The 12,035-nt window shown below is 40.8% G+C and overlaps 1 protein-coding gene across 1 annotated transcript in view; it reads left to right on the forward strand.

Moving 5' to 3' along the window:
- RAP2A (RAP2A, member of RAS oncogene family) overlaps positions 1–5,224 on the forward strand; it is a 35,568-nt gene extending 30,344 nt beyond the window's left edge. The window contains exon 2 of the mRNA XM_073348062.2: positions 922–5,224. Coding sequence (XP_073204163.1) covers positions 922–1,159 — 238 coding nt within the window. The 3' untranslated portion in view covers positions 1,160–5,224. The remainder of the gene's footprint in view (positions 1–921) is intronic.
- Positions 5,225–12,035: the final 6,811 nt, after the last annotated feature.

Raw genomic sequence — 12,035 nt, forward strand, 5'->3', positions numbered from 1 at the left:
ATGTGTTTCCTCATCTGTAAAATAAGGTGAATACTCATCACCCAAGGAGTTGTGAAGATAAATTCACTTATGTTTATGAGGCAACTAAAGATAACAAAAGATGACAAAGAAATGGGTAATGCTGTATTCAGAGCAGGGTTTGAGTGCTGTACAGCAAATAAACCATGGGCCCCACATTGAATCATGAGGGTAAAAAACACTGAATAGCTGTCTTTCATTGAGCCCATCCATTCAATCCACTGAGTGTGGTAGAGGTCCCGTGGAAAAAATAATTTGCAATTGTGTAGTTTAAAGACTGTATCACAATGCATTTACACCAGGGGGCTGAATTTAAAGTAGTCTGTGCAACCTTATTCTTGCACTTCCTAACTTTTGAGTGTTTGACTTTGCAGCTTAAATAACACGTTCACAGTGTGTTCTTTGTTTTGTTTGAACTCGGGTGACTAGCTTGAGTCTGCTCTGGAGCCGTAATGTCCACACTGCTATTTTTACCATGCTAGCTTGAACTCAGCTTGTGTGAGTCTGTCTTTCTGGACTGGGAGGCTTGCTGTGTAGACATAAAGTGTAGACCTAAATAAATTAAAGTTGGAAGGAGGCTTGAACCTCCAGCCGATCCCAAATCCTAATCTGGACCGTGTTGGAATGGGAAGAAATTTTGTTCCACACCAAAAGAGCTAGAGTTGTAAGTGTTCCTGACAGGAGAGAAAATTAAGAGGAAGAAGCATTCATTAGAAAACTCTGAAGGGAGGTGCTGTAATAAACTAGCATGAGAAAAAAGCAAAAGCTTGTGTAGCGTTTTGAACTATAAAGTAGGTTTTGATGAATGACAGAATTATTTCTTATGGTATGCACTGTTTGTATGTGAGAAAAATCATAATCTATTTTAAGGAAACTTAATTCTCTTTTTGTTTTGAATTATAGGTATGAGAAGGTGCCAGTAATTTTGGTTGGTAATAAAGTGGACCTGGAGAGTGAGAGGGAAGTATCTTCAAATGAAGGCAGAGCTCTGGCTGAAGAATGGGGCTGTCCTTTTATGGAGACCTCGGCTAAAAGTAAAACAATGGTGGATGAGCTCTTTGCAGAAATCGTTAGACAAATGAACTATGCAGCTCAGCCAGACAAAGATGATCCATGCTGTTCTGCATGTAATATTCAATAGCATTAAAAATTACCTAACCTGGACTTAATCTGCAGAATTTTTGTAAAGTGGTAAAACTGTCTGCCTCATTTCCTGGTTTGTGGGTCACTTGGAATAAATCATAAGTGAAGTAACAACTTTAAATCAGAGGTGAGCATTGAAAGTCAATCGCTGTCTCTGAACATAATGGGGTTAAACAACTACAATTTCTCACCCAATACGCCCTTGTGCACCTACAATTTCATCATAGACAGTTGATCTACAGGGTGATCTCAGTGAACTATATGTATTTGGATTATGTCAGACAGCAGCAGCTATTTCATAAATTAGAAAATTCCTGGTGGTGAAAATTGAAATCGCTAGAGGGAAGACCTGGAAAGATTACTTGCAATTAGCGTATTCTGTACTGATAAACGCAAAAGGAGAGGAAAGCCTTTCAGTTTTGATATTCTGAATTTCAGGAGTTGTACTTTTGCTTGTGGCCAAATTTACACAAACAAGTATGCTGTTTTCATCTGAACTTCTGACAGTTTTAGAGACAGATATGATCTACAAGACCTATATAGTTCTTTTTTCCCAAAATTGATGCAATTTCTACACTTTATCCCATCTTGTGAACTAGAAAGCACTGCATCAGTACTTGAAAGAAGAGAGAAGATCTGAAAAACTAAAAGCTAGTGAAAAAACCCGATATGGCATTGGAATGTTTTAAATCTTCCACTTTGCTGCTCAAGAATGGAGGATCACTTCAGATTTTGGTCAGACAAAAAGCCAAACAAACCCTCTGTTTACAAAGCAGGAAACATCTTTATCACTTTACTGAACCAGGAGGAAGCAACTGTGATGAAAAAAATTGCTTAGCCTTACTAACAAGGAACACTTTAATAGATTAACTAGTACCATCTTGTAAGGAAAACAAAGCCATGTTGCATCCAGATGTTCCCTTTTGCAGAAACCTCATGGGGCAGTACGAACATCCTGCATTTTTAAGTTTGCTAAAGAAGATAATTTCTTTCTTGCCTTTAAGGGCTAATTTTTTTTTTTCGTGTGATCCCTAACTAACCTTTGGAAATCAAGTTTGCTATTTCATAGCTTTAATGTTGGCAACTTTGTTAATTGAATAACCATATGAAATCATTTTGGCTCACAGGAGGAATATAGGTTATGGTTATACTGTAGGTGAGAAAGGAAAAAGCTTTTGTGTAATTGCCTGACACTATTCAAAGATTGCCCTGATTATTAGGGTATCAAATAGTGGGAGCAAATATTTTGTTTTGCAAGGGTGCTCAAGCTCTGACATTCTAGTTTTCCTAGCAGTGAAGTATTTATCATTTGCATGACTAATGGCACAGAAATATCTATTCTGAAGTCTTACAATCAAGTATAGAAAAGTTTTCAATCAAAATGTTTAAGTTTTATATGTTGGAACGATTGTCTTGAGCTGGACCTTTATAGATAAAATTTGGTCATCAAAATGCAATATCACTGAGCCTGTGGTCTAAATACCACCATGCATTTTATTAGTTTCTCAGTCTAGTGCAGTAACAGTGTAGTTCCTTGTGTGTAAATGAGTGAAAACAGGGGTGCATGTGTTGGGTGTGTGTATGTATCCCTTAGAAATGTTGTAATTGGAGTTTGGACAGATTTACCTCCATCAGCAGAACTGCTTTAAAAATGCTCTTAATCTTTGAAATGAAAAACGCAAGTATAAAACAGCTTCCCAAAATTTCTTTTTAATATAGTAACATTTTTAATCTTGTTCAGTGGGTGACAGCTAATGGAAATATTAGTGATGGAAAAGAACTGGCCACCACTGCCCTTAGACCTTGAAAAGCTTTTCGAGGACACAAGGATGTTAAGTCTGATAAATGTGCGGCCCTACTAGTCAGATTTTTCTAAATCCTTGTAATGTAGGTTTTTCCTACCAGCTAATTTCCACAAGTTTGGATGTTGGTGCACCTTTTTCACCTAATATTAACCATGTGTGTGTGCGTAAGCAAAATTTGAGACTTGAATCAATGGTATCTTCACTTCCTAAAATATTTAAATGGAGGAGGGGTCTAATGAAACTATACAATCTAATAATAAAATAGGCAGCTTGTCAATTTGAGACCTAGTGCCTGAGTGCTCAGAAACATTTTACCAATTTACAGTTTACCAATTTACAGTTTACCAGTTGATACCAATTTACAGTTTGGAGTGCATGTTGAGCAATATTATACACAAACTGCTAAGATCTTATATAAAAAATGGCTGTGCCACCAATAAAGTGGTATAAATAATATGTATGAAAGGCCTAAGTTGTAACATAAAACAGATGGGCTTTTAATTTAGGAAAAACTGCACAAGTAAAATTCTAAACAGAACATTTTAGTAAAAAAGATACTTCTGAGACATGTTTTTCTTACCATTTTACATTTGTAATGACTAAGCAACACACATCAACACACAACATTCCGGGGTGTCGGGCGGGGGGAAATGTAAATGTTCTTCTCTTTATTGTATAATTCTAAGGAGGTAGTTGTGCACTATTTGTGTTTCCACTGATGTGAATATAGTGGAGCTTGAATCAATGACAGTTGCATTTGGCTAAGATATTTTTGAAAGCATAAGGATAGCAAGAGGGTAGTTAAATGAGCCACATTCAAGATAGGTGGCCACCTGGAGAAAGTCAGTGGTCTTGGGTCATCTCTTTCTTTGTACCCTGATCAGACTACCAATTATAGTATGTGAAAGTTTTTTATAACATGCCTTAAAATATTATGGTTTGATCCAAAGACCCATGTTTTCTTTAGCTGTTCTTGTAGAGTTTTGTACTTTTCTACAAAGACAGCATTTTTAAAGTTTTATTGGTTTGGGGGCGTGTTTTTTTTTTTTTTTTTTTTGGCTTTTTTAAACGGTGCAGCTTTTATTTTTTTTTGGCTGTGATAATGGTAGTAACTGTTTTCTCCCATTTTTTAAAAGTAGGCAAAATAAATAAACCAGCATCAGATCAAAAGTATTTACACATGGGGTTTTTTATTAGAGCATCAAAAGCAGCTTTTGATGACTTTCTGTTCTGGTTTGGCCAACAAGTAACTAGCCTCTCTCTAACCCCAGTGCTACAGTTGCCATCACTTTTCTGTGGGAAAACTACTGGTATTTGCTTTCCTGTATAAAGAATGTTGCCTAAAGATGTCAGCCATTTGGCTGGGGGTGGGTTGTGCATGTTTGGTTTTTCTTTTTACCAGTGTAGAATCAAAGTACTGCTTAGGCTTTAATGGTGAAACTCTGACAAAGCAAATGTTTGACAACAGCAGGAGGCTTTTATCTGCATTGTTGTGCATCAGGTCTCAAGAATGGTTGCAGGGGGTTTTGGAACCAGGCTTAACGGTATTGATTTGGGGTTTCCCAGAGGTGACTAAATATATTTCACAGTTAATTGTTGAGCTCTAATACAACTGGCAACCTATAGATAGGGCAACAATTTATTGTTTTGTAACAATGTCAGTTGTTAAACCTTGATGTTTCAAATAAAACAAGAATTGTACATAGAACTCAATGCAAACTCAGCAGTTGTATTTGGAGTTAAATTATTTTAACAAATAAATTTATTTAATGAAACCTGCCTTGGATTTCCTTGTATCATCAAGTTTGGTTTTATCAAATAGCTCACCCAAAGCTAATTAGAACTACCTACTTGTAAACAGCAGTAAACAGACCTATTTAGAGTTCAGGAGAGGTTCTCCTGTCGAAATATTCTGTTGATATAAATTGAATGGATGCAAGCAAATACTATTGTTTTCATTTTTACATATGCACATTTACTGTAGCCTCACACGTACTGCTACTGGATAAAATATGCTCCAGGAAAAAGGCCAGTGGATTGGAAGTTTATTAAGGTACATATCTAATTCTGAAAGGTTGAATAAAGATTGCTGTAAAGTGTACTAAAATGATGTAATGAGCTGAACTTGGTCAACCATGAAGATGTAATATCCAATAATGAAGTTACTTTTATGGTATTAAAATTTCAATGGATTAACAAGGATTGATCATCACGTCAACTGTTCTATTGGTGGCTGGGCTTTTATTTTGTTTTTTTAGTCTTGCATTGCTCTACAAAATACATCGTGTTAGCAAGAATTTCATTATACATCTCTGCAATGATAGCAATATTTGAACAGTCACGATGCTAATGTTAACAGGATTGTTCTAGATTATGTTGATTAGCAGTTACATCTTGGTGTTACTGACATGACTATAATGTATTATTGTGTTTTGAACATGATTGGTACTGGGGGCTGTGTGTTTTTTGTTTACAGGTCATGTGGGTTTTAAGGTGCCAAAAGTTGGAGGCTGATGCTCTGTAAGAACTCCTTATTCTGTGGACAACACTGTGAAGAGTGACAAATTATGTTAATTTACACAGCCTTCAGCTGCTCTAGTCACTGATAACTGGCCCATTCATTCTGTAAACCAATTTCCAGTGTATCTTTGGCTAAAACTGGACAACCCCTGGCAACATTCCATTAATTTAGTAGAATTCTTGGGTGGGAGGGAAGTTGTATAAGAGAATAGCCACATGGGGTTACTGACATTTATTGCACTGTTTTGAATAGCTAAAAAGTACAACATGCTATAGCACGGTGGGGTTTTTTTGTTTTTTGGGTTTTTTTTGTGGAATGCGGGAACAATACTGGAATGTGGGAACACTTGCTTAGATCATGATTGAATTTTTTTCCTTGTTTCCTTTTTTTTAAATACTTACAGCTGCAATGTTCTGCTGGTTCCTTCTAGGAAAACTTTACACTGTTTGTTTTTCAATTTTAGAAAAATCTGTCACGGTTTTGGTATCCAGAGATATTCACTGGATAAGCAGTTTGCTTCCATCACTTAGGTCATGTAGTGACTGCTTGTTCATCTTCAGAGTGCTGAACTATTCTAAAAATGGCCCATAGGAATATCTCTCTTATTCTTTAGGTGCTGTGCTGCTTTGTGTCCTCTCTGTTGTAAGATCAGTCCCTTTCTGACTACATGTAAAGGAGAAATTCTCAGGGTACCAACAGGGCTTTGTGGGCTGCGTGGCTCACAATGACACCCTAGAACATAGTAATACCTTGTCATCCCTCTCTCCAACTTCTTTGAATCTGTTTTAATAAACATACTATTTAAGTTTCTCATGAGAGACGTCATTGTATTATGCACCCAAAGCATCAGCCAGTCTCTGTTCTGGGAGGAAATGAATTTGCAGATATTTTGCGCTGTTGGGCTCTCTAGCCCCCGTTGATCATGCTGAAGTCATGTGACGCCTTATGTTGTCAACACATCTAGATTTTGAGCCTCATTGCTCCTCAGTTGAGTTTCTCCTTTAGTTCTGCATGCATTTGGTGCCATAGTTGTTTTTCTTCTCTTCCAGGAATTGAGGAATGAAGACACCACTGGCAGCTTCAAGAAGTGCCAGGATTGTAGTCTTATTTTCTTTTTGTTTCATCTCGGTTTTCATCAGTGTGGTCTGAATATCTTTCAAGTATAGTTTACTCTGAAAAGTGGCTACATAATTATTGTATTCAATAAACCTGATGCCTATCTATTCAGAATTATACCTGTATGTATTTTGCTTGGTTTTTACTGCTCTTAGTCCTGGAGAACCAACATAGCTCAGAAATAGGCGCTGGTTTCTATTCTGGCTTAATGTTGCAAACCTGGGTGAGACAGAACCCAGCTTGGCATTGAGTTGCTAAGACGTGTTTGTGAATATGGTAGTTATGAAAAAATATTCTTTACTTGTAAACTGAGCATATTGTGATACCGAAATAGGTGATACAGTGAACCCTAATCCCACTTTGACAAAGCAGACCTCTTAAGCTGAGACCTCCTTGCTTTGTCTTAAAACTGAACTAAAGAATTAGATTAGTTCTCATAGTCTGCCCCAGCTGTTGTGTTGGTGAAAGTGAAGAACATAGAGCAAACCCTAAAGCACTGGGTGTACACCCATGTGGCACCCTGCAAGACCCATCTGTGCTGAGCACAGACTCTTCATTGAATAAGGAATGACTTCTGAAGTGCCATGTTTGGCCAGCAGCAGAAAGGGATCAGGTGTTGCCAAAATTAGTGATGAGCAAGAGAAGGGGGGGCTGAGCTCTTGTAAAAAAGAATCACAGCTGTCATTCATTCATTTATATACACACACACACACACACTTGTCTCCTAGTGTGTACAGATATGAAAATGTAAACTATTTGCAAAGCTAGAAAGGGAGATTCAGCTGGGCTCCATTTCTGCAGCAAGTAAAGGGAACCTGAAGGTGCTTCCCTCTTGCCTTCCCCTGTATTCTCGTTATGTGAAATAAAAATAATTTTGCTCAACCTTCTCACAGTTCTTAAGCTGGCTGTGTGTATTGATGTTACCCATGGATGGAAGTCAAATTCTGTAATCCCCCTGCACACACACCCTTAAAAAAATCCACATGCTAAGGTTGGCTTTATTTATTACCATTTTAACCCTCTCCAAGGGTACCAACTATAGCCACAACTATGGTGACTATTGCACGGAGAGTTGTCTTCTTGCATTTCCTCACCAGTGTGCACATGGGGCGCACTATATACTCTTCTAGAGTTAGCTGCTTCAGCAGCCCATGAGCTATGGCCAAAATGCTGTTGCACTGAAAGAGAATACTATAGCCACTGCGGTCTGCCCCTCTTTCTGCTTATGTGTGCCTGCCCAGCCACTGAGTCAGAAAAGCTGGTGTTGGAAGAAAGTATGGAGCTCTATTACCTATGTACCAGTCTGGGCAGACAGCAACTCCACCTATCACACCAGCTAAGGGGAGGGATACCTGCAGATCTCAATAACCAAAGTGGGCCTATCCACAAACAGCCCACCATCAGAAAGGACCCCTTTTTTATTTTGTTTTATTTTTTGCTTGACCAGCTGTTCCACAGCTGGAGACTGCAGGATGACTCTCCCGCCATCACTGATACCAGCAAAATTTGCAAGATGACCTGCCTGTCCCTGCTCCTGCTGTGAGGAACAGCTACAAGGCAGGAGAGTCACTTGAGCCTGTGTGATGCTCTTGGAAGTGGGAAGCTCTTGGTCCATGGAGAAGTGCTGGGCTGAGGGAAGGGGGGAGCTGTGGATTTTGCGGAAAAGTGAGAACATGGAACTAAAGTCTGCATAAACTTATTTTAAAATCCAGAACAATCTCAACCCTGAGATACCTCACTTGTCAAATTATGAGAGGTTGTTTTTGGTTAACACTTTCATTCTATAACTTGTCATATTGTTTATATTATAATTGCCTTGCAAATTATGTAAATAATTCACTAAGGTCCTTTCCAATATTATACGTGGTGACTTTCAGTTATAAAACCATCATTGTTTTAGGAGCGTCTAACTTTGGCCAACTTTAACTGGGCTGAAATTCTCCATGGTGGGTGTCTGGTCAGCTGGTGTCTCTCTTTTTTTTTAGTTTAATCTAAAATGGTTAATCTGTTTGTCAAAATGTGGTAAGGAAAAAATATATTATTTAACATGGGTAAAACTCTTATGACCATTTTGTTGAGAACCTCTAGCAGTTTCATGCTTTGGAGCAGGGACTTGAAATTTGAGGCTAGCCTGTGTATCAGGGATTGGCTCTTACCATCTCCATCAAATTCAGCTAAGGTACAAATCTTTGAAAAATCTCTGATTGCACATGCTTAGTAGAAACTTGCTAGATTAGCAGCTACATTCTTCCGATCTGCAGGAAAGGACCTAGGGGTTACAGTGGATGAGAAGTTGGATATGAGTCAGCAGTGTGCCCTTGCTGCCAAGAAGGCCAATGGCATTTTGGGATGTATACATGGGGGCATTGCCAGCAGATCAAGGGACGTGATCATTTCCCTCTATTTGACATTGGTGAGGACTCATCTGGAGTACTGTGTCCAGTTTTGGGCCCCCCACTACAAGAAGGATGTGGAAAATTGGAAAGAGTCCAGCGGAGGGCAACAAAAATGATTAGGGGACTGGAACACTTGACTTATGAGGAGAGGCTGAGGGAACTGGGGATGTTTAGTCTGTGGAAGAGAAGAATGAGGGGGATTTGATAGCTGCTTTCAACTACCTGAAAGGGGGTTCCAAAGAAGATGGATCTAGACTGTTCTCAGTGGTAGCAGATGACAGAACAAGGAGTAATGGTCTCAAGTTGCAGTGGAGGAGATTTAGGTTGGCTATTAGGAAAAACTTTTTCACGACGAGGGTGGTGAAACACTGGAATGCGTTACCTAGGGAGGTGGTGGAATCTCCTTCCCTAGAAGTTTTTAAGGTCAGGCTTGACAAAGCCCTGTCTGGGATGATTTAGTCGGGGATCGGTCCTGCTCTGGGCAGGGGGTTGGACTAGATGACCTTTTGGGGTCCCTTCCAACCCTGATATTCTATGATTCTATGATCCTGTCTGCACCAAGCATGCTCCAGTCCCCTCTCAGCTCCTATGTGCCAATTGGACTGCACATGTGTCACCCCCAGAGCAACTGACACACTCCGTCAAGGGACTTCAGCAGCTGAACAGGACTTTTCCCTGCAATTGCTTCTCCTGGGGGCTGCTGTAGCAGTGGTCGCCACAGTTGAGAGTTGGGAGACTCCTGTGTGCTCAATACACCTGCTGCTGGCATCCAGACTGCATGGAGGAAAAGGAGGCAGCTGTCTGAGTTGAAGGCAGAGGGTGGGAGGCACATTAGTAGGACTGAAGGGACAAGGGCAACAACAGTGGGGAGAAAAAGATGGGGGAGATTAGGGGAGAGGGAGGGATGGAAGCAGAGATAGGTGAGCTGGGGTGGGGGAAAATTTGTGGGACAATAGGAGGGAAGGGATAGGAGCTGGGGATGGGAGACATGAGAGCAAAGTGAGTCAGGGACAGGCTGAGGTCATAGGGGCAGGAGGATATATAACCACTAGAAACCCTGCCCTACAGAACCTGGATCTGAACCCAAGAATCCTGAGTAAATGTATTCCTTTGCTGTCTAGGAAATAGTGAAACCCACTGAGAGTGTCTCTCCATACACCTTTTGTGGCAGGTCCATGTAGAAGATCGCCTTCTACAACTTCCAGTTCATTCTTTAGCTCAAATGAGAGAAGCCTACACTATGGATCTAAAGATCCCATCTGTGCTGATGACCCACTTGGGGGTGAATGGTTCCACAGGATGTAATGTGTTTTTTGAATTTTAAAGTTTTTAAAAAACTTAAGAAATTAAAGTTGCCTGTGCAACCTTAATTCAGCCCCCTTGTGCTGATGGATTATGATAGTCTCTAATCACATACTGCTCTTGGAGTGCTTGCTCGTGTCCATTGCATGCTACGTGTTTGCGTGCTGTGTGCACAGTTGCCAGAGATTTTTCCTTCAGTGTTATTCGTAGGACCAATTCTAGCACCCCCTGGAGCCACGTGCATATGCGCCTGGAAAAGGGGCGCCGCTGCACCCTCTCTGTTCCTTCATGCTACCCGTGACTTGCTTGGAACGATCCTTCTTGCTCTTGAAAGGCTTCTTTCCCAGTGGTTTGGACTTTCGTGGTATATTGTACAGTTATTTTAGTTAGTGTCTCTTGTTCTTAGTGTTAGTGTATAGAGTAGTGTGAATAGTTGTCCATGTCATTGGGGGACTTTTGCTCCAGAGATGGCATGCCCCAGTCCCTGGACATCAAGTCATGTCCCTCCTGCGGCAAGCCCATGCCAGTGAGTGACCCACTCTCCAACTGTCTAAAGTGCCCCTCCTCCAGTGCAGGCCTCTTCCTCGTCATCCTCGGACAAGGCGGTCTCAGGCTTTAGTAACCCACTTCTGTGAGATGACATGAGGGCCCATCAAGAGCTCCTGAAATAGATCACAGCAAACTTGGGGCTGGAAGCTGAGGAACTGAAGGAGTCTACGCACAGCTTAATTGATATCCTGGCTGCAGCTGCTCCCTTCAGAATGGCCCTGCCAGTTAATGAGGTGGAGATGGGACCTGTCGGGGGCTATGGCAAACCCCTTCGTCTCTGCCCCCTACTGCAAAAAGGGTGGAGAAGTACTACTATGTACCAGCCAGTGGGTTTGAGTACCTGTGCTTGCATCCCCCCCCCCCCTCCGAGTCCCTGGTGCTGTTGGCTGCAAATGAGCAGGACAGGTGGGCAGTCAAGCGCTACCCCTGGAAAATAAAGCGGCTAAGAGACTGGACATGTTTGGATGCAAGGTTTATTCGATGAGTAGCCTCCAGTTACATATCTCTAACCACCTGGCTCGTCTGGGGAAGTATGATTTTTAAGATGTGGGACTTGATGGCTAAATTTAAGGACTCCCTGCCACCGGAGACAAGGCGGGAGTTCACAGCAATTCTAGAGGAAAGCAAGACAGTGGCTAGGACCTTCCTCCAGGTAGCTCTGGATGCGGCCAAATCAGCAGCCAGGGCTATGGCATCAGCAGTTTCATCAGCAATGTATGGAGTTGACTTAATCCCTCAAAATAGAGTTTAAATGGTTCACAGTGCAGATCCTTTGCATAGGGATGATTTTCTCTATTAATGACAAACTTTACTATCAAATAAGCTGCTTATACAACCCCCTCTGACTGAAATTTTCCTTTCTTTCAAAAAATTAGGGGTACCAGTCTGAGATCCAAGAATTCCTGGTTCAGACTCCACCTTGAATGGATTCTGACAACTCCACAAAATAATGAAACATTAATTTCACTTATGTTTCCTGTAAACGTCTGTAAATGTGTGTAAGTGAAACTTTGGAAAGCATAGATCCTGAAAAAAACAGATGGCTACGGCTCACTGTGCGTTTGAGCCAGCATCAGCTTTATATTCAGCCTTTCTTGGGTCTTGTCTACACAGTGCCACATCTGGACTTTCAGAGTGTGAATTGTAGAGGCCTTTAAAGTGTTGTGCTCTAACTGCCCATGTAGA

This window comes from Lepidochelys kempii, chromosome 1, assembly GCF_965140285.1.
Source record: "Lepidochelys kempii isolate rLepKem1 chromosome 1, rLepKem1.hap1, whole genome shotgun sequence".
NCBI lineage: Eukaryota > Metazoa > Chordata > Testudines > Cheloniidae > Lepidochelys > Lepidochelys kempii.